The sequence below is a fragment of the Mauremys reevesii genome, linkage group 8 (genome assembly GCF_016161935.1).
Source record: "Mauremys reevesii isolate NIE-2019 linkage group 8, ASM1616193v1, whole genome shotgun sequence".
Lineage (NCBI taxonomy): Eukaryota > Metazoa > Chordata > Testudines > Geoemydidae > Mauremys > Mauremys reevesii.
The window spans coordinates 611,998-638,623 of NC_052630.1; the positions used below are offsets into that span (position 1 = coordinate 611,998).

General features: G+C 44.6%; 1 protein-coding gene across 1 annotated transcript; it reads left to right on the forward strand.

The window, feature by feature from the left end:
- The first annotated feature begins 190 nt into the window (after positions 1–190).
- CDC23 (cell division cycle 23) lies at positions 191–25,624 on the forward strand. The gene is made up of 16 exons (XM_039486296.1): positions 191–377; positions 710–782; positions 5,006–5,143; positions 5,409–5,451; positions 6,364–6,469; positions 13,360–13,492; positions 19,761–19,938; positions 20,030–20,127; positions 20,405–20,486; positions 21,064–21,217; positions 21,753–21,872; positions 22,176–22,251; positions 22,718–22,779; positions 23,218–23,296; positions 23,394–23,513; positions 24,806–25,624. The coding sequence occupies exons 1-16, from the start codon at positions 241–243 to the stop codon at positions 24,974–24,976; spliced, it is 1,770 nt and encodes a 589-aa protein (XP_039342230.1). The 5' UTR covers positions 191–240; the 3' UTR covers positions 24,977–25,624.
- The last annotated feature ends 1,002 nt before the right edge of the window (positions 25,625–26,626 follow it).

Here is a 26,626-nt window from a genome sequence, read left to right on the forward strand (position 1 = left end):
GACAAGCCCTAGCCTAGCGATAGCCCCGACTTCCCAGCGAGGGAGGCGCCCAAGGGCGGCAATTTATCTCCTTCAGCTTTCTCGCACAAAGCGTTCAATTTATCAGCCAATCAGCAGTCATGAATCTGTGTCTCTTGCTTTGATTGGATGAGATGCGCGGGCTGCTGCCCAATAGGAATAATAGTTGTTAGTGCCGCTAAGTGCGTTGTGGATGTCGGGCTGTGATTGGTCGGAGAGGGTATGGGCAAAATGGCGGCTACTGCAGTTGTGCCCGGTTTGGGAAGCTGCGATTTCTCTGACTTGCGCGAGATCAAGAAGCAGCTTCTGAGCGTGGCGGAGCGGAGCCGCGAGCGGGGCCTGCAGCACAGCGGGAAATGGTGAGGGCCGGGGAGCGGGGAATGGTGAGGGGAGCGGGGCCCGCCGCACAGCGGGCAATGGGGAGGAGCGGGGGCCCGCCGCACAGCGGGCAATGGGGAGGAGCGGGGGCCCGGGGAGCGGGGGCCCGCCGCACAGCGGGCAATGGGGAGGGGAGCCGCGGGGCGGAATGGAGATGGTGTTGGTGTGCGTCTGCCCTACTGCCAATACCTTTTCCCGGTTCTTGGGCATGCCAGGTGCCTGGGGTCCTTGCTGAGCGTTGCAGCTGCTTCTGGGGATGTTTGTGCAGTGTGGTCTGCGGGGTACTAATGTGTCTGAGGTCTCTTGGTTTCAGGGCCTCTGAGCTGGCATTTGCCCTGGATCCTCTGCCCCTGAGCGAGCTGCCTGCTGCTCCTGTGCTCACAGAGGTATGGATGGCAAAGACAATGACACCAGCCGACAATGAGCAGAAGGGGCTGTCTTTCTTGGGTGTCCTCGCCTTACACCCAAAATGATTTGCCTTTTAATATGTGAATGGTCCTGTGTGAGGAGACCTCAAGGCCTAGCAGTGCATCCTGCTATGCTCCATTTGACAGAGGCAACTCCATTTTTCTTACTGGTGCATTAGGACTGCTGTGGTGTTGCCCTTGCTGTATTACAACCAAAGCAAGAGACCATCTTATCACACTGTTGTTCCTTGACCTGGTTGCAATGCCATCCAAGTTTGTAGCATAGATAGTACCTCAACTATGTTCTGAACCACAATAAAACTCCGGACACAAGTTTAAAAGTGTTGGTCTGGGGCAGCGTTTCCCAAACTGTGTTCTGTGGAACACTGGTGTCCCGCACAATGTAAATAGGTGTTCCGTGAAAGACTCTTGCACTTGATTTTTGTACTCTTTTATATGTGCTTTCCAGTTAGAAATTGTTAGTTCAAGTTATTTTAAATTTGTATTTTTGCTTTGTTATAAAATAAAATATTTGAGCATAAATAACGCAATTTTTTACCTGAAACCCAAGCTAATACAAAATAATATTATAAGTGTTCCATAATAGGCTAAAAAGTGTTCCGTGGCCAAAAAAGTTGGGAAACACTGGTCTAGGGAATACGATTGCAGTCTTATCTGTGCTGTGGAATAGAATCATATTATAACTAATTGAGGGCCGCTCCCTGTAGTGTAGCGGGCTTTGCATTGAGACCCCTTTCTCCGATGGGTGTTAAACCTTCCCAAACAATTACTCTTTGAGCTCAAATTTGGGGAAGATTGTTCTCTGCCCAAAGGTGAATTTCTAATGGAAAGTTGTTAGTGTTCTCTTCAGCTCTTCTTTGCTCATCTGTAAATATATATGAGAGATGATGGAGTCTTTCACTTCAAGGACATTTCAGTGTTTTTATTTGTGTTTGGCTACCCAAAAACTCTTCAACATCAAGTTCAACCTGAGCCTTTTCATAGTCCTTACTGAGGAATATACTTTGCCAGGGCTGTAAAATAAAATATAAATGGTTGGAACTAGCACTGTTAGTGTGACTTTAGATCATCAAGGATATCAACTAAGGACAGTATCCAGATACATATGGGAGATTTATACTAATATACAATTGTTAGTGCTTTTTTCTTAGTTATTTTTAAACAAGGAAAGTGCAAAAATGTGTATTAAAACAACATTATAGAAGTGCATTCCACAAAAATCAGAAATTCCAAATTTGAGTCCCATAACAACCATAACTTGGCCTCCATTTATGTGTACTTACTCTTAAAGCAACAGTATACATTGAAATATGCTTTAGTACAGTGGTTCTCAAACTGTGGTTTAGGACCCCAAAGTGGGTCGTGACCCCGTTTTAATGGGGTTGCCAGGGCTGGTGTTAGACTTGCTGGGGCCCAGGACAGAAGCCCAAATCCCACCACCCATGGCCGAATCTGAAGCCCAGGATCAGTTCTGGGGGCTGGGCTCAGGTCACAGGCCCCCTGCCCACGGCTGAAGCCCTTGGGCTTCAGCTTTGGCTGGCTTGCCCACCCGGGGTGGTGGGTCTCCGGCTTTGCCCCCCCCCCCCCCCCCGCTGGGATCATGTAGTAATTTTTATCAGAAGGGAGTCATGGTGCAATAAAGATTGAGGACCACTGCTTTAGTATGCATATGCACAGTAGCTGAAAGTTGTTCTGGGAACCATAGCATGAATTCCCAGAATGTTATGTCTTTCTTTTGTAACAATATATTAAGCCATACATCTAACAGTAGATTCATAGACTTCAAGGCCAGATGGGACCATCATGATCATCTAGTCCAGTGGTCCCCAACATTATTGTCTGGTGGGTGCCAGACAAAAGACTGTGGTGGCGGTCGAGCACCCACCGAAATGCCACCGAATTTCTGCGGCATTTTGACGGTGATGCCTCTCGATGACGTCGCTTGTCGGCGGCAAGCGGTGTCATCGAAAGGCGTCGCCGCAGAAATGCCGCAGAAATTTGGCGATGACGCTGCTTGTCAGCGGCAAGCGCCGCTTGGCGGCGGCATTTCGGCGGGTGCTCAACTGCCGGCCAGGACGCGGGCACCGCGTTGGAGACCCCCGATCTAGTCTGACCTACTGCATGTTGCAGGCCATAGAGCCTCGTCCACCCACTTTTGTAATAGACCAATAACCTCTGGTTGAGTTAAACACTTCAAGTTACAGAGAATCCACCATGTACTCTAGGTCAAACCTCTGAGTGACCCATGGTCCATGCTGCAGAGGAAGGTGAAAACCCCCCAGGGTCTCTGCCAATCTGGCCTGGGGGAAAATTCCTTCCCATCCCTAAATATGGCAGTCGATTGGACCCTGAGAATTTTGGCAAGACCCAACAGCTGGGAAAGAATTCTCTAGTAGTAACAGAGCCCTCTCCATCTAGTGTCCCATTACTGTCTGTTGAAGATATTTGCTGCTATTAGTCACAGATCGGTTATATGCCATTGTAGGTAGTCTCACTATACCATCCCCTCCACAAACTTATCAAGCTCAGTCTTGAAGCCAGGTTTTTGGGGTTTTTTTGCCCCCCTGCTCTGCTTGGAAGGCTGTTTCAGAACTTCACTCCTCTGATGGTTAACTTCATCTAATTTCAAGCCTAAACTTGTTGATAGCCAGTTTATATCCATTTGTTCTTATGTCAACATTGATGCTTAATGTAATTTGTCTCCTTCCCTAGTATTTATCCCCCACTTCCCTGTCTCTACTGGAAATACCTTTACCTAATGCATTCTAAGATTGCATTAGCCTTTTTCACGGCCGCATCACGTTGACTCATAGTTATCCTGTGATCCACCAATACACCCGAGTCTCTCTGCTCCTCTGTCGCTTCCAACTGATAAGTCCCCAGTTTACAGCAAAAATTCTTGTTAGTCCCTAAGTGCATGACTTTGCACTATTAAATTTAATCTCATATCTATTACTCCAGTTTTGAAGATCGTCCAAATGCAAAAAAAAAACCTGTTAACACAGTATTAAGGCAGCAAAGTTAAAATCATAAAAACAAGAATGTAGTAATTGCTGTAACCGATCAGGGATGCATCTACTACAGTATCCTGTTTTCTACAGGGATCAATACCAGATGCTTCAAAGGAAGCTATAATCTCTGTAACGGACAGCTGTGGAATACAGGGGAAGTTTCTTCCTAATCCTACATATCCCTGTCATATCTCTTCTCTGAACTGTTCTAATCTTAATTTCTGACATGGAAGTCTTCTGGTCTCTGATAACTTTCCTGGCTTGTCTCTAGACCCCTTCTGTTTCTTTTGTATCTTTTTTTTAATATATGGAGTGATCAGAACTGAGCAGTTTTCCAAGTGAGGACATACCACTGATTTATAAAATGACATAGTAAATCCCATTATGCAGACTGAACTTGGAAATCATGGTTATTAATATTATTCACAACTTATCCCAGTCTTTTTTAAAGCCCAAATCAGTATAATCCTAGAAGAAAAAAATCCTAATGTGAAACTTGTAGACTAATGTTAACCAGCATTTTTAGTAGCTCAAGACCATTCTGCAAGAAACAAATTGTGTACAGGCCTCCACCATTTTGTAGGGAGAGTGAGGCAATAATTGGGCAATGATTAAAGATGTGCTTCTGCAAAAGATAATCTGGTTTCTGACTACACCAATTTAGTTTATAATTGATGCGTTATAAAGCATGGCTAAATCTAAGTCTTACAGTGAGGCTGTATGGAGGCAGTATAATAAAGGAGATTTTAGAATTCTCTGGCTTTAAGTTTAAATTTGCAGTCTTAAATTCTCAGTTAAATTACTTGCGTTCCCATCTCTCCCTTCCCCCCACCTAAATTTATACTCTGCATTCATTCCTGCTTGGCATTCAGCTAACTCATCTATTCTAGTGGTTGATCACTTAATATTTTATTTTCTGGAATTTCACTGTTTTCATACATTGTTTCAAACTAAGATTTAAATCTTTACATAAAAGGACTGGGTGGTTGGAATGAAATGAGGAGCGGGGGACAATGTCTGAAAGTATTCAATTTTTATTTGGTGTGGCAGAGAATATTAAATCTGAGCTTCCAGGGTGTGTGTTTCTTTTTTCCTTCCTAACCATTTTTCACCATGAGAAGACTTCCAAGGAACTCAAACTGTTGATTTCATGAACTCTCTCCTGTTTAGGAGGATGCTCGTGATTTGGATGCTTACACATTAGCTAAGTCTTATTTCGATCTGAAGGAGTATGACAGGGCTGCATACTTTCTGCGGGGATGCAAGAGCCAGAAGGCCTACTTCTTGTACATGTACTCCAGATACCTGGTAAGACAATGAGGAAAGCCATCCTTTAATACTGAATTTGCCACTTCTGTCTTCCCACAAAGGCTTGCGGGTTATAGCCTTCCACTTATTCTCTTCCCAGCAACAATCTAGAAAGCCAGGTTAATCCCTTGTTTCCTTGCTAAACCTAACAGAATTTTTTGTTGATGCTGTTGGGAGCTAGACTCAGGTGCTGTTAGCAGAATTATACTGCAACCTGTGGAATAATGTATTGTAAAACTAGGTTTTTTTTCTTCTCTTTTTACAGTCAGGAGAAAAGAAGAAAGATGATGAAACAGTGGATAGTCTGGGTAAGGATTTGCTTTTCTCACCTGGAATAGAGAACTCAAACTAATGAAACAGAACTGCCAACATAATCTCTTTATGCAAACCATAATGGCTTTGTGGCCTGAGAGACTGTGGTTGGGCAGTGTAGCTCTGTCTGCTGGGCCTATCCCTGGTCTTATATTCCTAAAGGCATTTGCTACAGATTCTCAATGGCTGTCCCATTTCTAAAGAATGTAGGTCACACTTAAATAACTGGGAGGGCGGGGGGATTGGATGTCTTTCTAAAAGATATGGTCTAGGAATTATTTTGGGGAAGTTCTACGGCCTGTGCTGTACAGGAGATCTGGCCTTGGAAGCTGTCAGGCCTACACGCCTGTGACTGAAAAGGATTAGAGGTCATAATAAACAAGTAACTGTGATACTGTAGCAAAGAGAGCTAATGTGATCCTTGGGTGTATAAACAGGGGAATAGGGAGGTGACTTTTACCTCCTGTATACAGTACTAGTCAGATCAGTACTGGAATACTGTGTTCAATACTGGTGTCAACATTTTAAAATGTGTTTAGTTTACCAAAAACATTGAGAAGTGACTTGATTAGTATATAAGTACCATTATTTTTAACAGTGAAGGTGATTAACCATAGGAACAAACTACTAAAGGATGTGGTGGATTCTCTATTACTTGGATGTCTTTAAATCAAGACTGCATGACTTTCTAAAAGATGCTTTGGTTTCACCAGAAGTTATGGACTTGATACAGGAATTACTAGGTGAAATTCTGTGGCTTGTTATGCATAAGATTAGACTAGGTGATTGCAATGGTACTTTTCTGGTCTTCAACAAGCTGACTCTCTAAACTGGTGAAGCCACAAGCCAATGAAGGATCCTGGAAGGCAGGCAATCACTGAAAGCCAGTTGTGTGCTTCTTTTTGCAGGCCCCTTGGAGAAAGGACAGGTGAAGAATGAAGCACTAAGAGAGCTGAGGGTGGAGCTTAGCAAGAAACACAAAGCACAGGAGCTGGATGGTTTTGGCCTTTATCTGTAAGCGTCTGGGAGTTTTCATATGAACCCTTCCCTGAGGAGGTGGGATGGGGATTCAGTAACCGCTGGAGCACTCTGTTCTTCCTCTGTCCTTTTCCTCAGGGAGAAGTAATATCTTTTTGGAGAATTAGCAAACATCCTGTTTAGTGACTGGTAAGATTGCAGCAGGACATGCCCTATCCACATTAAAGGGAAAGACTCATGTATTCCTATCCATTGTTGTCTAATATTTTGCATTAGAGTGCGGGGTTCATGATGCTTTTTGATATCTGGAGATGGAAGGGAATGTCTTACTGTGTGTGTGGATGTGTTATTGACAGCATTGTGTATTTCTTTCCATCTTTATACTGATAAGTCTTTCCTCTTAACTTATTTCCACTATCTTAAGGTTTAGGGTCAATAGTATGTCCTGCTGCAATAGTAAATGCCACTGAATTTAGTTTTTTTTGTCTGCTAATTTCCTCTGTGTGTGTGGTGTTCTGTGTTTTTTACAGCTTTGTTGTACCTCTGTTTAAGGCTCTCTAGATTTGGGGAGAAGGGAAGCTGCCTCTGCTGGGGAATATGGAAGAAACTGCACTACTTTCTACATTTTTATCCCTGTTTAAAAATTGCTGTAACAGGGTGGATTGATATAAATTACAACTGAAATCAAGAAATGGAAAGCCTTGATTTAAATTGATGCTTCCATTTGTACGTCTCTTATTTTCTAAAAAAGATGCAGTCTCTTTGGTTGATATAACCATTAAAACGTAGGTGTACAACTAAATAGAGATTTTATACTAACTTTGGTACATCTCTTTACTACCAGAGAAAGTACACTAAAACTATATACACGTAAGCAATTATATAGCTTAATATTTTCAGGTTCTTCTTAATTTTGTTTTTAGTGTGTTAGAAAATTGTGAGTGACATATTGCTTATTTACTAGATAATTAACTTTTTGCTCCTAATTTGTGCCAAGCGGCATGAAGATAGTAACTGGACTTTAATTAAACACACAAAATACCATGTAAAATATATTTTTATTAAACAAAGCAAGACCATAATAGAGTGCTGTATTATTACAAAATAGTGTACCATATTTATAAACCTTGACCTCAAAAGTTAGAAAAACAGCCTTTAACTCAAAGATTTTGATAGAGGTTCATGGATTCAGCATATTTATTTATTTTATTTAAATGTTTAAGAGATTGTAATAAATGAAGGCCTTAACCTATTTTGTATTAAATTCAGATTTCATTTAAAAAATATTTTTAAAATTTTTTTTACTATAAATATCTGATTTGAATAAAATTAGCTTTTTTGCTGCTTCACATTGAGCAGATGTTTTCAGAGAATTATCTACAGTGACTCCAAGCTCTTTCTTGAGTGGCAACAGCTAATTTAGATGCCATCATTTTGTCTGTAGAGTTGGGGTTATGTTGCATTTATCAGTGTTGAATTTCATCTGCCATTTTGTTGCCCAGTCACTCTGTTTTGTGAGATCCATTTGTAACTCTTCAGTCAGCTTTGGACTTAACTTTTTGTGTGATTTTTTTTTTTTTATCATCTGCAAATTTTGCCACATCACTATTTACCCCTTTTTTCCATATCATTCATGAATATGCTGAACCGCAGTCATCCCAGTACAGGGCCCTGGGGGACACCACTATTTAACTCTCTACATTCTGAAAGCTGACATTTATTTTTACCTTTTGTTTCCTACCTTTTAACCAGTTACTGATCCATGGGAGGACCTTTCCTCTTACCCCATGACTGCTTACTTTACTTAAGACCCTTTGGTGAGGGAACGTGTCAAAGGCTTTCTGAAAGCCAAGTACACTGTATTGACTGGATCTCCCTTGTCCACGTGTTTGTTGACCCTTCTCCCCCTCAGAGAATTCTAATAGATTGGGGAGGTATGATTTCCCTTTACAAAAGCTGTGTTGATTCTGCCCCAATAAATCGTGTTAATCTGTGTCTGATAATTCTTACTATAGTTTTCAATCAGTTTGCCTGGTACTAAAGTTAGGCTTACTGGTCTGTAATTGCCAGGATTGCCATTGGAGCCTTTTTAAAAATTGGCATCATATTAGCTATCCTCCAGTCATCTGGTACAGAAGCTGATTTAAGTGATAAGTTACATACCACAGATAGCAGTTCTGCAATTTCACATTTGAGTTTCTTCAGAACTCTTAGGTGAGTATCATGTGGTCCTGGTGACTTATTACTGTTTAATTTATCAGTTAATTCCAAAACTTCCTCTATTGACAACTCAGTTTGGGACAGTTCCTCAGTTTTGTCACCTAAAAAGAATGGCTCAGATGGCTTCTCTGTAATGGCCTTGTCTGTCTTGAGTGCTCCTTTAGCAACTTGATTGTCCACTGGCCCCACTGATTGTTTGGCAGGCTTCCTGCTTCTGATGTACTTAAAAATGTTTTTGCTGTTTGAGTCTTGTGCTAGTTGCTCTTGAAATTCTTTTTTGGCCTGCCTAATTATACTTGACTTGCCAGAGTTTATACTCCTTTCTGTTTTCCTCAGTAGGATTTGACTTCCAGTTTTTAAAGGATGCCTTTTTGCCTCTAACCACCTTTTATTCTATTGCTTAGCCATAGTGGCTTTTTATTTTTTGGCCCTCTTACTGTTTTTTTTTAATTGGAGTATAAATTTAATTTGAGCTTCTCTTACGGTATTTTAAAGTTTTTCCAGGCAGCTTGCAGGCATTTCACATTTGTGACTTTTCCATTTAATTTCTATTAACTAGCTTTCTCACTTTCGTGTAGCTCCCCTTTCTGAAGTTAAATGTTACTGTGGTGGGCTTTATTGGTATTTTCCTCCCCTAAGGATCTTAAATTTAATTATATTATGGTCATTATTACTGAGCAGTTTAGCTATATTTACCTCTTGGACCCAGATCCTGTGCCCCACTTAGGACTAAATCAAGAACTGCCTCTACCCTTGTGGGTTCCAGGACTATCTGCTCCAAAAAGTAGTCATTAATGACGTCTAGAAACTTTCTCTGTATCCCATCCTGAGGTGACATGTACCAGTCAATATGGGGATAGTTGAAAACTCCTGTTATTATTAGGTTTGTTTTTGTAGCATCACTAATTTCCCTGAGCATTTCACAGTCACCATGACCATCCTGGTCAGGTGGTTGGTAGTATATTTCTACTGCTATACTCCTCTATTATTCAAGCATGGAATTTCTATCCATAGAGGTTCTATGGTGCTGTTAGATTCATTTAAGATGTTTAGTATATGTGTCTCTATGCTCTCTTCCACATATAGTGACATTCTCCCACCAGCACAACTTACTGTCATTCCTGTCTATTGTGTACTCGGTATTACCGTGTCCCATTGACTGTCCTCATTCCACCATGTTTATGATCTCAATATCCTCATTTAATTCCATTCAGATTCACTCATCTTAGTATTTTAGACGTCTAGCATTTGTATATGAGCACTTATAAAATTTGTCATGTTTTAGTTATCTGCCTTCATGTGATGAAAAAGAATCCCATTCAATTACAGTTGAGTATTTCTCTTCAGTTCCTACCCGTGCTTAATCAACTTCAATCCTCTCCTCTTTACTAGGATATAGAGAATCCCCTAGGATATAGAGAAGCCTGCTAAACAACCAGTAGGAACATTGGATGACAAAGATGCTAAAGGAGCACTCAAGGATGATAAGGCCATTGCGGAGAAACTAAATGAATTCTTTGCATTGGTCTTCACGGCTGAGGATGTGAGGGAGATTCCCACACCTGATCCATTCTTTTTAGGTGACAAATCTGAGGAACTGTCCCAGATTGAGGAGTCATTAGAGAAGGGTTTGGAACAAATTGATAAACTAAACAGTAATAGGTCACCAGGACGTGATGGTATCACCAAAGAGTTCTGAAGGAACTCAAATGTGAAATTGCAGAACTACTAACTGTAGTTTGTAACCTACCATTTAAATCAGCTCCAGTATCAAGTGACTGGAAGATAGCTAATGTGACACCAACTTTTTAAAAGGGCTCATGAGGTGATCCCAGCGATTACAGGCCTGTAAGCCTGATTTCAGTACCGGGCAAACTGGTTGAAACTATAATAAAGAACAATATTGTCAGACATATAGATTAACATAATTTGTTGAGGAAGAGTCAACATGGTTTTAGTAAATGGAAATCATGCCTCAGCAATCTACTAAAATTCTTTGAGGGGGTCAACAAGCATGTGGCCCAAGGGGATCCAGTGGATATAGTGTACTTAGATTTTCAGAAAGTCTTTGACAAGGACGCTCACCAAAAGCTCTTATGCAAAGTAAACTGCCACGGGATAAGAGGGAAGGTCCTTTCATGGATTGGTAACTAGTTAAAAGATAGGAAACAAGGGGTAGGTATAAATGGTCAGTTTTCAGAATGGAGAGAGGTAAATAGTGGTTCTCCCAGGGGTCTGTTCTGGGACCAGTCCTATTCAACATATTCATAAATGATTTGGAAAAAGGGGTAAACAGTGAGGTCACAAATTTTGCAGGTGATACAAAATTACTAAAGATAGTTAAGACCCAGGCAGACTGCGAAGAGCTACAAGAGGATCTCTCAAAACTGGGGGACTGGGCAACAAAATGGCAGATACAATTTAATGTTGATAAATGCAAAGTAATGCACATTGTAAAGCATAATCCCAACTATACATATAAAATAATGGGGTCTAAATTAGCTGTTACCACTCAAGAAAGAGATCTTGGAGTCATCACGGATAGTTCTCTGAAAATATGCACTCAATGTGCAGCGGCAGTCAAAAAAGCGAACAGAATGCTGGGAATATTTAAGAAAGAGATCGATAATAGGACAGAAAATATCATGTTGCCTCTATTTAAATCCATGGTATGCCCACATTTTGAATACTGTGTGCAGATGTGGTTGCCCCATCTCAAAAAAGATATATTGGAATTGGAAAAGCTTCAGACAAGGGCAGCAAAAATGCTAAAGGGTATGGAACGGCGTCCATAGGAGGAGAGACTAATAAGACTGGGACTTTTCAGCTTGGAAAAGAGACGGCTAAGTGGAGATATGATAGAGGTCTATAAAATCCTGACTCGTGTAGAGAAAGTAGATAAGGAAGTGTTGTTTAGTACACCTCTACCCCGCTATAACGTGGTCGTGGGGAACCAAAAATCTCCACCACATTATAGCTGAAACCCTGTTATATAGGGGTAGGGGCGGCAGGGGTCCGGTGGTGATTTAAAGAGCTCTGGGCTCCAGCCGCTGCGGGGAGCCCCAGGCCCTTTAAATCGCTGGTGAAGCCCCGCTGCCACAGCCCCAGGGTAGCGGCGGCAGGGCTCCAGCAGGATTTAAAGGGCCCGGGGGTCCCCGCAACAGCCGGAGGCCCAGGCCCTTTAAAGCGCCACCGGAGCCCCGCTGCTACCACACTATATGTGAACCCGTGTTATATTGAGTCGTGTTATAGCGGGGTAGAGGTGTACTTCTAATAACACAAGAACTAGGGGTCACCAAATGAAATTAATAGGCAGCAGGTTTAAAACAAATAAAAGGAAGTATTTCCTCACACAATGCACAGTCAACCTGTGGAATTTCTTGCCAGAGGATGTTGTGAAGGCCAAGACCATAACAGGATTCAAAAAAATAACTAGATAAGTTCATGGAGGATAGGTCCATCGATGGCTATTAGCCAAGATTGGTAGGGATGGGGTCCCTAACTTCTGTTTGCCAGAGGCTGGGAATGGGCGGTAGGGAATGGATCACATGATGATTACCTGTTCTGTTCATTCCCTCTGGGGCACCTGGCATTGGCCACTGTCAGAAGACAGGATACTGGGCTAGATGGAGCTTTGGTCTGACCCAGTATGGCCGGTCTTATGTTCTTACTGTTTGAATTAGATGCAACCATACTGTTGCCCCGATCCCCACGGAACTGCAGCAGGATTTGAACCCCCTTGACCTTTAGATCCATGGCTTAGACTCTTACTACTTGCTGAAGTGCAGGCCCCTTTTAAACCAGTCATTGGAGGTGGGCTTGATGCAAACTTTCCCTGTGGGTTACTTAAGCATTTATTAGTCAGCTGTAGTACACTGATGTTCAGGAATCCTAGATTGTATCCCTGGCTCTGGTACAGGAGTGTGGTTTACAGTGGTTAAAGTCAAGATAACCAAAACTGGTTAAGTTACTCTGAAAGGCTCTGTGGTGCAGTGGATAAAATTGGGGTTAATCTTGTTAGAGACCTGGCTTGTGGGCCTGCAGTGACCTTGCATAAGCTCTCTGATAACTTATTTTTAAAAATGGGTGTGTTCAGAAACTCTTCTTTGGGTTTTAGGTTGGGGGTTTATGGCCTTAGTCAACAACAAGGTTAGTTAATTGCATGAGAATTCAACCAGTTAGGCTGGGATTTGAACTCCTGGACTCATATTTCACAGCTATCCGCTAAAATTTTATGGAAGTTTCTATAGACAAACATTACCTATGTATAACTGGTATTAAAGGAATCCACATGGGAGAAGCAACCATGTGGCCAAAAGACAGGTCCTGGCATAAAATAAGTATTTTGCAAAATGGGGGACAAAGAAAAGTGAGACTGATGGAAAAATTGCCAGAAGGGTGACTTTTTAATGCTTCTCTCTGTACCATTTTTCAAACCACTATGAAAAATTCAAATAGGGCTCAAAGTTTATATTCTGTGGTTTGGTTTTTGCTATTTCAATTTGATTTTTATAGAATAAAGATGTAAGGCTCCTGTTAAACTGAACTCTTGTGCTGTTGCTGCACCATAATAGGGAATTTGTCACTGGGGAATTTGATTTTTTCCCTCCTTGTAGCCCTGTCACTTGTTTGAGGTTATGACTAGATGGTACAACTAGTAGAGGTGGGTGATGCAAAGAGTTACACTGGTCTCTTTCTCTATTCAGGTATGGCGTTGTGCTGCGGAAGCTGGACCTGGTGAAAGAGGCGATTGATGTGTTTGTTGAAGCTGCCCATGTTTTGCCTTTGCACTGGGGAGCCTGGCTGGAGCTCTGTAATCTGATCACAGACAAAGAGATGGTAAAACTTAGCTTTAATTTTGTGGTACAAGACAATGGTTGATTGAATAATGTCCTGGGATTGGCATTGCCCTTGGTTTTATTCTTAGTTCAGAAGCTCATCAGATAGGCGGGAACCTTTACATTGTTTATCTTGTTGAAACTGCTGCTATGCTGCACCTATTTACTGCCATGTAGTCTGGGATGCTTTACTGCAGGCAGGATCTGGTAACTAATTTTTCTTATCTCTGACTTTTCCATCTGAGTCCAACCCCCTATGTAAGTGAAGGCAGCACTTAGAAACAAATGATGATGATAAATCGAAAGGTAGACAGCAGTCAATATAAATTAGAAGTTATTGAAGTATAGGAAGTTGAGAAGGGAAGCTAATAACGTCAAGGCAAAATCTTTGGCTGTCATGGGCAAGAACATCAAGAAGGTTTTTTTTAAAGTATATCAGGAATTAAAGAAATCCTAACACTGCCTAGGCCCATTACTAGATGGTAATGGTAAAATTTAGTGAAAAGGCAGAAGTGCTCAATACGTTTTCTGTTCGGTTATTGGAAAGAAGCAGAATTGTATCATATTGAATGAGGATGAACTACCGTACTTTCCAGTGCATTAATGACTAAGGATGATACTAAACAGCATCTGCCAGGGGTGAATATTTTTAAATCAGCAGGCCTGTATAACTCAGGAGTCCTACAAAAATTGTCTGAGGTGATCTCTGGCCTGTTAATGTTAATTTTTGATAAATCTTGGTATAGTGGGGAAGTTCCTGAAGCCTGGAAGAGTGCTAATGTTGTGCCAATATTCAAAAAATACCTGTCTGACTTGGATAGTAATAGGCCAGTTGGTCTGACAAAATAATGGAAAATCCGATTCAATAATTAAAGCTAATCAATATAGTATTGTGGAAAATGTCTTGTCAAACCTGATTTCATTTTTTTGAAGTGATAATAAATGTGGTTGATGACGGTAACTGCATAGATGTAACTTATTGTTCACTGTTTGTATTGCTGTAGGGCCTTGGAGCCAGTGCTTAATTTGTAATGAAACAGGTTCTGGGGCTCAAGCAATGATTTACTTCATAACTGATGTGGCAAGCCCAGAGGTTCCAGGGCTTTGAACTGCCGGGGCTCAGCCCTGGCACAAATTAAGCACCGCTCAGAGCCCTAGTCATGGACCAGACCCCCATTGTGCTACGTGCTCTACAAACAGAACAAAAAGGTGGCACCATGCTTAGAATTCTATAAGGTGTCTGATATTAGATCACACTCTGATCTTAAAAAAAGAGCACTGTACAATTTCAGTAAAGCCCGTCTCAACTGGATTAAGAACTGGCTAACTGACGGATCTCAAAATGCAGCTGTCAAAGGGGAGTCTTCATCAAATAGAGGTGTGTTTGATGTGGTTTCCCAGGGATTGGTATGAGGCCTGATACTATTCAACATTTTCATCAGTAATCTGGAAATAAATATAAAATCTGCAGATGACACAAAGATTGATGGAATGGTAAATAAGGAAAGGGCAGCCTTGTTTGTAGAGCAATCTAGATCTCTTGGTAAGCTGGACCCATTCACACAAAATGCTTTTTAATAAAGTCAAATATAAGGTCATATATCTAGCAACAATGAATGCAGGTCATTCCTACAGAATAGGGGACTCTATCCTGGACACCTCTGACTCTGAAAAGGGTTTAAGTGTCATAGTGGACTGTGACAGGGGGCCCTGTTGTTGGGCCAGGGATGAGTGGAATAGCAGGATGCAATCACTAGGTTTGAACGTCCAGAGATGGGTTCCCTGATTGTGTATCTGCTCCTGGGTCTGTTGTATTTTCATTAAATTTTCACGAGCAAATCCTGCGAGCTTCCTAAGGCGCTCCCGCAGTTCCAATAAATATGGAACTGACCCCATAACCTGAGACTCTTGTTCCTCAGGTCTGTTGGAGGAGGTCCAAGATCCCCCTGGGTTGCCTACCATACAACATTTCAAACAGGAAGAACCCCGTAGGTGCTTGGGGTACTTCCTGCACTGCAAACAGCAAGGCAGGTATCAGTTCATCCTAATGTCTTGGATCATCCTCAACAAACTTGCAGAGCATTGATTTCAGGGTCCTGTTAAACCTCTCAATGAAGCCATCCATTTGGGAGTGGTAGATGGAAGTCTTCAGGACCCGGATGTTTAGTAGTTTGCACAGCTCCTCCGTTAGGACGAAAAGTTGGCTCCCCGGTCGGTCAGTATCTCTTTTGGTATCCCAACTGGGCTGAACACTTCCAAGTTCTTTTGCTATGATGGTTGTGGTTGTTGAACGTAAGGGGACAGCCTCAGGATATCGGGTTGCATAGTCTACCACCACCAGTATATAGCAGAACCCCAAGCTGCTTTTCTCTAAGGGTCCCACTAGGTCCATATCTATCCTTTCAAATGGTACTCCCCCCACTGGAAGGGGGATCGGGGTGCCTTGCATATCCCTTTGGGGCTAGCACATTGGCATTCTGGACAGGAGGCACAGAAGTTGCTCACTTCCTTATGGATGCCTGGCCAGAAAAAACTAAGGGGCACTCGGTGTAGTCTTCTCCTGCCCGAGGTGTCTGGCCCAGGGCACCAAGTGAGCCAGCAGCAGCAAGTCACGTCGGAACTTGTTGGATCTCTTCCTGGGTTTGGCGATCTTTGGCCATCTGGTGTAGGCATTCACTGTGACCCTCGAAGTGGAATTCTTGGGGTGTTTGTAGTTTGACGCCCCTTTCCTCCTCAGCATTGGGCACTTGCTCCTAAGCACCACTCAGGATGGGGTCCTCCCTTAGCTCCCTCAGGAAGTCTCCATCAGCCATTCACGCTCCGCCTCCTCCAGCGTCTCTCCTCGCATGGGACGTGGTCCAGGACCTTGTAAAGGATCAGGGCGTTCCTGCTCTCATCCTTCCTGTTCTCTTTGGTTCAGGAGCCCCCTCGCTCATGATCTTGGGTTTGTTTCCACCGGCAGCCGATGCCTCCATTCTTGCATAACCTCCCCGAACCACTGCCATTCGTGACCTAGGACCACGAGATATGCAAGCTTTTTGGCCAGGCCAACCTGGTAGGTTTCCTTGTGACAGCCAACCTCTAGCTTTACCCGCATGGTGGGTATGGCTGTACGTCCCGGTGGATACTCTGGAGGTATATAGGGGCCTCTGTCTGATCCAGTGACTTCATTAGATCGGCCCACATGAGTGTCTGGCTGCACCCTGCGTCGACAAGACATGCTACTTGGATGCCATTGACCCACACAGGGATTATCAATTTGAGTGAGTCTTTCTTCGAGGCCTGAGTGCCTGCTACCCACACCTGGCCAAGTTGCAGTCCATAAAAGGGCAATCACGTATGAAGTGCCCCTCCTGGCCACACTCATAACGTCGATCCTTCAATATCTCTGTTGTGGAGTTCTGTGGTGCTGGTCTAGGTCCACCGGATGGGGCCTCTTCCCCTCAGGGTCTCATGCTGGGTTTTCACTTAATTCCCAGGTGGGAGGTTACCCTCCGTGGCCCAGGCCTACTCCGGGGTCCCACTTCCTTGGGGTTGAGCTGTCTCTCATCTGGGTCCCTCTTGTGGCCTCCAGGGCTCCATGGTTTAGGAGATGGAAGTCGGGGGCCTTCTGTGGCTAAGTAATCCTCCATCAAGGACGCTGCCTCTGCGAGCGTTGTCAGTCGATGTTGGTGGACCCACTCCTTCCCCACAGGGGGGAGGCTCTGTGTAAACTCAAGGACGATGGCCTCTGCCACTTGAGGCCCAGTCAACTTCTCAGGTTCCAACCACCTCCAGCAATAATCTTGGAGCCACTGAGCCACTGCCTGGGGTCATGCTCCAGGGGGACACCTCTCCCATCTAAATCACTGACAGAACATTTCGGGGCTCACCCCTGTGTGGTCTAAGATGGCGGCCTTTACTTTGGCATAATCGAGAGCTTCCGTAGGGTCTAGGCTCCGACAGGCAGTCTGTACAGTTCCAGTTAACTATGGAGCCACTAGGGTAGCCCAGTGCTCTGGAGGCCAATGGGCTGCAGTGGCAACCCACTCAAATGTGACCAAGAAGGCCTCTGGGTTGTATCCGAGCCCCATCTTGGCCAGCCTCACTGGTAACCCAGTCAGAGTGCTCTCTAAACCCTGGCTTACCCCAGCAGGTCCGGGTGGTCCCCTCAGTTACAGGAGCACCTCCATCTGCTGAACTAGCTGCTCTTGCTGAGATTGGTGCTGTGCTGCTAGCTCCCTAATCCACTGCTGCTGCTGCTGTTGCTGTTGGGTGGCCATTTGGTGTAGCAACTGGGCTTGTTGCTGGGTAGCCTGCTGCTGCTGGCTTTCCAGCATTCATTTTAATATCTTGTCGGTATCCATAGTGGCTGTGGGGTTTTCTCACTCAGCTCTCCTCATATTAGTCATCTTAGCAGGACCCGACTGATGCCCGCATTCTCCAGCACATGTGACAACAACAGTTAGAGTTCTGGCTGTCTGGGTAGGATGGAACAATGGTCAGCCTGTAGCCCTCAGGCAGGGCTGGGCAAACAGTCTGTGGTCCCCAAGCCTCCTGGCTGGGGCAGGTAGTAATAATTGGGGTTCTGGTCATCTGGGTAAGACAGAACAGCAGTCAGTCTATAGATCCCAGGTGGGGCAGGGCAAACAATTAGTCTGTAGCCTGTAAGGTTCCTGGATGGGGCAGACAGTAGCAATTGGGGAATCAGCCTCTGGGGCAGGGCAGAACAGGAATCCATCTATAGCCCCTGAGTGGGTCAGAACAAACAGTCTATGGTCCCTGAGTTCCCGGGCTGGGACCGAGAGCAAACAGCAGCCACACTTAGTGATCTGTGGGGTGTGGTAGAGGAACCTGGCCCCTCCCTCTCCACCGGGTTCCGACCCAAGGCCCTATAAAGCCAGGGACTTCCCCGCTGAGGGTTTAGGCATCTGCTTCCACTACAGCCCCTGGGTCACTTCCTATCACAATTTGCATCCCAGGCATCTCCTTGGCTGGTGGCAGCTTGGCGTCCTTGTCAGTCTCCGCTGTCGGCGAGTTACCCATAGTGTAGTCCAGGTCCACGGGCTCTGCTGCTTGGAGAGTCTCCGGGCCCTCTGGAGAAACCTACAGTACACATCCTTCCTCCTCTTCAGCCAACCCTGACTGAGCTGGGCTGCCTCCTTTTATCTGGCTGTTCCACCTCGCGCATGCGCAGCAGGGTGTGGCCTCCTGGGCCCATAGTGATTGGTCCATCCCCATTAGCCCAGTGCGTGGTTGGTACACCCAATCACATGGACCAGTAACTGAACATCAGTTCCCAGGACAATGGTATGGCAAAAAGGGCTAATGTGATACTTGGCTGTGTAAACAAGGGAGTAGTGAGATGATTTTACCTCTGTATATGGCATTGCTGAGACTGATACGGGAATACTGTGTATGTTTTGGGTTTTTTTAGTGGCCATATTTTAAAAAGAGTATTGGAAAAAATTGAGAGGTCCAGAGAGGAGCCACAAAAATGACATGAGGGTTGGAGAAAATGCCTAAGAGCGAGAGACTTAAAAAGCTCAATCTGGTTAGTTTATCAAAAAAGATCAAGTGGTGACTTGATTATTGTGTACAAATATCTTACCGGGGGGAGAATGCCAGGTGCTAAAAGGCCTTTTAATCTAGTGGAGATGGTCAAAACAAGAAACAATCAGTGGAAGTTAGACAAATTCAAATTAGAAATAAGGTATACGTTTTTAGCAGTGAGGTTTATTTAACAATAGGAACAAACTACCAAGGAAGCTGTGGATTCTCCATCTCCTGAAATCTTCGGATCAATGCTGGATGTCTTTCTGGAAGATATATTTTAGCCAAGTAAGTTATTGGGCTCAGTGCAGGAATAACTGGATGACATTTTATGGCTTGTGTTTTATATAGGACGTTGGACTAGATGATCTAAGAGTCCCTTCTGGCCTTAAAAAAATCTATTAATCTGTGGTCAGGATTGAATTCCTTCTATAGAATGTCTGATGTTAAGTTGATAGAATCGTTTAGTTCACACTTTTGTTTCTTGGTCTTTGCACCACTGAGTGGAGTTAGCTTATGCTCAGATAAATTTGTTAGTCTCTAAGGTGCCACAAGTACTCCTGTTCTTTTTGTTTAAGGAGAAGGCTTTGTTGCAGAAGGGAGGGAAGTGTTGCCCTTTGTCCTCTAAAGATCCAGCCACTGGGTGAAGAGAGAGCTGATGTTTTCCCTTTTCTGCAGGAGGCATTGAGGTGATGTGGATTGTCCTCTTAGTGTGTGTTTTGTTTGGTTGTTGCCAGCTGAAGTGCCTGTCCTTGCCAGATACCTGGATGAAGGAGTTTTTCCTGGCGCACATTTACACAGAGCTGCAGCTGATAGAAGAGGCTCTGCAGAAGTACCAGAGTCTCATTGATGCAGGATTCTCCAAGAGCACCTACATCATTTCCCAGATTGCAGTTGCCTACCACAATATCAGAGGTCAGTGAACTCAGCTAAGGGGGGTGCCTCTTGCTACAAACTCTGCATCAATCAGCAGCACTCACTGATGTTTGCCTTCCTCTGTCTGCAGATATAGACAAAGCTCTCTCTATCTTCAATGAACTAAGGAAACAAGACCCATACAGGATAGAAAACATGGACACCTTCTCCAACCTGCTGTATGTCCGGGTGAGCAAACTTTCTTTCACCCACACTCCTCTGCAATAAATTACACCAGCTCACATAGCAAGCATTTTATGGCTTCTTAGCAGAATACCTGAATTAAGCCTATCCAATCATATGAATGCTAACCAGTCTCTCTGGCCATAAACTTGCAGCTGTCGTCTTTCCCCTTCCTCCCCGTGGACTGGTTACCTTGGTGTGTATTTCTAATCACTCAGAGGGAAGAGGGGTAGGGAGGTGTCACACTTGTCCCCCCAGCAATCTCCTTCTTCTTTTCTGCCAGAGCATGAAGCCTGAGCTGAGCTACCTGGCTCACAATCTGTGTGAGATTGACAAGTATCGTGTGGAGACCTGCTGTGTGATAGGTGAGAGGCAGCTCTTCTACTAGTTTGTCACTCAGGCTACAGGGAGTGGGAAGGCAGCTTACTGATCCCTCTCCGCAGGAATTGTTAGCGGGTCTGTTGAAGCTAGGCTGGCTGAAGCAGCTCTCAGTCATGGTAAAACAGCAGATGAAATGATACAGCAGCAAAAGAAGTCAATGCAGTGTTGGCAGTGCACAGAGATGATGATGCAGGCCTTTGACAGGGTGTATTGGTGGTGGGTTCTCTATGCAGCTCTGGGATACTGGAATACTGTTGTTTGGTTCTGGGCACTTAGTACCCAAATAGATAAGTGGCATTTATTAGTTTGTGGGATAGTTTTCCAAGGTAAGGGGTGGGAGCTTCATTGGTTTGCACAAATGAAATGGATTGGATAAGAGCACTGGAGACCAAACTGAGTTCAGACTGGGGCTTGGAGTTATGCAGTGAACTGGATCAGACTTAACAGGTTTCTCCCTTCTCTGATTTATATGGAAAAAATAATAGATGCTGCAGCTTGTATCTGTTTCCTAATCGCCTGCTTCTTTTTCCTGTTCACTTTATTCCTCTGACCATCCTCTAGGGAATTACTATAGTCTACGCTCTCAGCATGAAAAAGCAGCACTCTATTTCCAGAGAGCCTTGAAACTGAATCCTCGGTATCTTGGAGCTTGGACCCTCATGGGACATGAGTACATGGAAATGAAGAACACATCTGCAGCTATCCAGGCTTATAGGTGTGTGTGCAGGAGCTATGGAAGGCAGAGAATGGCCTCTGGGAGTGCATGAAGTAGTGACAGGTTTGGGCGGAAGGGGAAGAGTATCTTGTGTGGCCTTGTTAGGAGCCCTCTTTTGTTGGTCCATATGCCAACCCCTCTATGCGGAGGTTCCAAAGAGGATGGAGCTCGGCTCTTCTCAGTGGTGGCAGATGACAGAACAAGAAGCAGTGGCCTCAAGTTGCAGTGGGGGAGGTCTAGGTTGGATATTCGGAAACACTATTTCACTAGGGGGGTGGTGAAGCACTGGAATGGGTTCCCTAGGGAGGTGGTAGAATCTCCTTCCTTAGAGGTTTTTAAGGCCCGGCTTGACAAAGCCCTGGCTGGGATTATTTAGTTGGTGTTGGTCCTGCTTTGAGTAGGGGATTGGACTAGATGACTTTGTGAGGTCTCTTCCAACCCTAATATTCTATGATTCCTAACCCCGAGAACTCTGACTTGCTTTGGATCCTGTCTGTTTCTGAACACTTACACCACTTTCTCTTTTCTTTGGCAGACATGCAATAGAGGTGAACAAGAGGGACTACAGAGCCTGGTATGGACTGGGACAAACCTATGAGATCCTCAAGATGCCATTTTACTGTCTATATTACTACCGACGGGCCCACCAGCTCAGGTAAAGCTGGGAACGTAGCCATAACTGTTGGCAGTTCAGAGTGAATGCTATAAGCTGAGTTGCAGGAGGTATCAGTGACTTAGTGTATGCAGTCTCATTTAAGTGATTACATTCTGTAGAGATTCTATTCAGTCTCTTCAGAGGCATCAATAAAGGTTTAGTATTCCATGTATCAGCAGGGTATAGAAGAGTGTGGTTAGGTAGTATATGTAGGGCTGGATTTCAGTGGTAGGGTCCATCCTTCAGTTAGCTTGAGACAATACCATGTTCTGAGGTAGCTTGACTGGCTGTTGTTTCTCACAGACCCAATGATTCCCGTATGCTGGTTGCTCTGGGAGAGTGTTATGAGAAACTCAATCAGCTGGTGGAAGCCAAAAAGGTAAGTGAGGGCACAGATGTGCTGCGGGGAAGGCTGGGCATCCAGGTGGCTGCCAGGGAAGCAGGCAGAGGCACAAGTCTCGTTAGTACTTCTGGTCCTCCTGAGCTGTCTTCCTCTGCATACCTAGAAAGTAATGGATGCGGGATAGTGCTCAGAATGGCTATTCTGTCCTCTTCAGTCATGACCTTGATCCCAGGGTGGGAGTAGGGAGCTGTGTGCAGTCTGGGCCTAATCTTACCAGGTTCCTGTTATAATTGTGACTTCAGGGGAAGTTCTGCACTAACCATCTGCTCTGAGCAGTTGGTGAATTTGTCTGCTGCAGCCTTCCAGAAAACCAGCTCTCTTCATGCATCTCTGCTTGATGGCATTGCAGTGACTGGGTCTGTATGTGACCAATGTGAACCCACTTCATGCTAGAGAAGACATTTTGCTGAGGTGCTTGTGTGACTTTTTCCCTCCTTGGCAGTGTTATTGGAGAGCTTATGCTGTGGGAGATGTGGAGAAAATGGCATTGGTGAAACTAGCCAAGTGAGTATGGCTCAGAATTTATTCTCAGTGTTCTGTGAAAAGCACTTTGAGATCTGAAGGGCTAGGTATTTAGATGTGGCATCCCTAGGTCTATGGAAACTACAACTCCTATCCTAATGGCCTGCCTCAGCTCTGAAAAAGAGCCTTGTTTGCATGGGTTGTCAGCTAAGGAAGCTAGAAACCATAGTAACGTTGGCAGGCAATGTTAGTAACTAGTTGCTGTCCTGGTGGGTGGTCTGTAACCCTGTCCCTCAGGCGTGGGGTGTTGTCTATCTGCTTCTAGGGGACTGGGCCTGGCTGCAGCTAGTAAAGCATGGTCCAGAACTTGCTCATGTTTCGGAGAGGCCCTTTCTAAAGGCCTGTCCAGGACAGACAGAAATTCTTGCTTTTGGGTCTCTTCCATGCTATGTTTTTGACCCAATTTCTCTCCTTTCCCAGGCTGCATGAACAGCTGAATGAATCAGAACAGGCTGCTCAGTGCTACATCAAATACATCCAGGATATCTATTCCTGTGGGGTGAGTTAATGGTAGGGGGACAGGAGGGAGAAGTGAGGGAGAATGATGTAGAACTATCTTCCAAATCAGCTCTTGCTGTTTCTTTACTGTGCTGTAGGAGATAGTGGAGCACCTGGAGGTGAGCACTGCCTTCCGCTACCTAGCCCAATATTACTTCAAGTGTAAACTCTGGGATGAAGCCTCTGCCTGTGCTCAGAAATGCTGTGCATTCAATGATGTGAGTAGCCAGTCTCCAATGTCCCTTTCTTAGGGGGATTCTTAACTTGATCTGTTTCTTCTGGGAGTCAGAGCAGTCCTTCTTCTGTTGAAGGAGCATGGGCTGCATCCACCTGGAGTGGACGATCCTCATCTATGTGAGAAGACCCCCAGTGCCGCCGCTCACCTATTTCCTGCTGTTGCTTCTTAGTAACTAGTCGAAGTTCTGGGGCTAAGGGTTGCACTGGTTTGGCATTCGGTAGTACAAAAATAACTTAGGACTTGTAGTGGTCTGCAGATCTCTAGCAGGAAACCCTGCCATCTTTCTGCAGAAACTAATGGACTTACTGTACAATGTGCTCCTGGAATCCCCCATGTTTCTTGTTGTTATCTGTGATCTTCCCCATTGACAGTGCAAAGAATACAGATGTACTTGGTATCCTGGCATGTGTGGAATCTGAGATTCTCTCAGGCCATAGTTGGGCACTCTGGATTTCCATGTCAGCCCAGGAGGGGATGTTGTGGACATCACCAGGCTAAAACTTGCCCCCTCTCCCAAGCAAAGCTGTCTAGAATTTGAGAGAAGAGCAGAGCCTGAGTCTCTTAAAGTCTTTGCTATTGCCAGTCTGTTTTGTGGAAGGTGGCAGTATAGACATGCAAGATAGTCAGGTGTGCAAAGCAAGTAACCTACATGCCAAAAGGCTGGGAAGAGGATATTAAAGGGGGTCTGTTTTACCTTAAACCTAACTGTTAATAGCTGGAAAACCAACATCTTTTACTATGTGATATTGTGTCTTGCAAGCCCAGTGAGAGCCAAACTAGTGTTGTTGCATGATTGTTCACGTTGCTGCTGAATTTGACTCTGAAGCTGCTTTGCCGCAATCTACATTAAGTATGGAATTGACCTACTGTGAAAGTTACTAGTAGCCCCCACTTAATAGCTTACAAGCGGCCAGTAGGGGGAAGCAGAAGCCTTACGTACACAGTGGCCTGAACTTTTTAACTATCTTTTCTCTTCTGCCTCAAAGCAGAGAAATCTTGCTCCAAGCCAGTTTTCACTGACCAGATAACGGTTTCACGGGGTCTGGCGACCACCAATGAAGTGTTAACACGGCATGGTCTTTGTCTGAAAGTGTATAAAAAGCTTGTGAAACTTGTGTGCAGTAGAGTTTTCTGTATCTTGATACAGAGCTCTCCTTTCTTCTGCAGAATAAAGCATCTTTTCCTTATCCCTGTCAGGCTGTTATTGGCTCTCAGCTAGGCAGACCCGATATTTCGGTAACACTACTAATGCAGTATTCTGACCCTTTTCAGACAAGAGAAGAAGGGAAGGCCCTGCTGAGACAGATTTTACAACTACGCAACCAAGGGGAAACCTCCTCCACAGAGATCTCTGCTCCCTTCTTCCTCCCTGCATCTCTGTCATCCAACAACACTCCCACACGGAGAGTATCTCCACTCAACCTGTCTTCAGTTACACCATGAATTGTGCTGATACTTCTCTGGGCCAGCCTAGGGCAAGTGGGGACTCGAACCCATCCTCCAGAAACAACCACCTCATTCCCGCGAAGCTTCGGTCTGGTACTGCCTTCCATTGAAGGTAGAAATCCTGAGAACACATAGCTGAAGCTAGCTGTTGTCAATGCAGGCAAAGATCATTGTGGAACCAATGTGAAGTGCCTATGCTGAGATGTCAGAAACCACTACGCTTCTCACTGCCGCGCTCCAAGTGTGTGAGAAGCAACTGCTCCCTAGATGAGGGGGTTTTGTCTGCCTGAGTTGAAACATGTTTGAAAGTGTTGTCTCTGCTCTGTTAACTCTGAACTTTGCCAAACTCCTTTCAAGGGCCTCAGTGGGACTGCGGCTGCCTACTGCAAGAATTGTCCCCTGCTGGCTTCTCTGTGGACTCTTTTCTGCAGCTGCACCCAAGCAAGCACAGTAAGAGGGACATTTCGGCTTCACTGCTGCCGTGAAAGGGAAACAGCGTTTGGGGATTGAGAGGTGGTGTCAGTCTGAAGTGGCCTCACCCAGTAACTGGTTGCTGTTAGGTCTGTGGCTCAGATAGATGTCTTGGCTTTGCTGGTGAGTGGCAAACCAGCTAGTGGGAAGTACATCATTAAATGGTGGTAGGCATGTTACTGTCCCTGGGTACTGTCTTGGCACAAATTTCCTTCCCATTATAACAAATACAATTGAGCTAAATATAGAAAAGATCCAATTTTCCATAAGTTCATTGTGGGGCGGGGAGCTGGCTAGTACCTACCTCGCTCAGATTTGAGTAGGCCCTGTTCAGTGTCCTGTGTGGCAGTCAGAGTACTTCAAACTAGTGCAGCATCTTGTTTAGACTTCAACTGCCTGGGACAGAAGTGGTGGTTAGATGGGCCTGGAACAGTGTCAATTTGACCATTGACCTGCAGTCTGACTTCAGCTAAGTCAATTGCTGTTCACTTTCATTCTCTAAACTGAGTATATGGAGCTATTTCTACAGGTGCTTGGTTTGTCTGAATGGTTGGAGTTTCTATGCACGTCCCAGAAGATAAAGGTTTGAGAAGGGTCGAGTATCTTCACTTACATCTTACCTTGGCATTCTGTTGGACAGAGCCTGGGGAAGATTGTTAGGACAGAAACCAACCTGTTTTTATGGTCTGGAGCTGTAAAGAACAGTTGCCCTACAGTAACTGTAGTTCTTCTGGAGATTCTTGGTGCACATGTGCCCCATGCTCATGAGAACAGTTTTTTGGCTAGCAGTGTCTATTGGGGCTGTTCTCTGGGTGAGCTTGTGCCCTTCCAATCTAAGGGCATTAAGGGTGGAACTGCTCCAACTGTCTCAGTTCCTTCATCATTATGGAATCTCATAGGAATAGGACTTTGAAATAGTGGGGAAGGAGGGCAGGTTCTAGAAGCCGAGTGGACAACACATCATGAACCACAGTTATTGAAGGGTAAGGAATTGTTCTTCTTTGAGTGATTGTCCACACAGATTCCTCACTTGGTGACTAACAAGCAGGTGTCTGTTCTTAGGGGTAGGTCTGAGGACTCGGAGTCCTACTTGAATAGAGATTGCAGGATAGCCCTTCTAAAATGAGCATCCAAGCTGTAGGCAGGAACAGTCATTGGTAAATATGTAGCTCATCT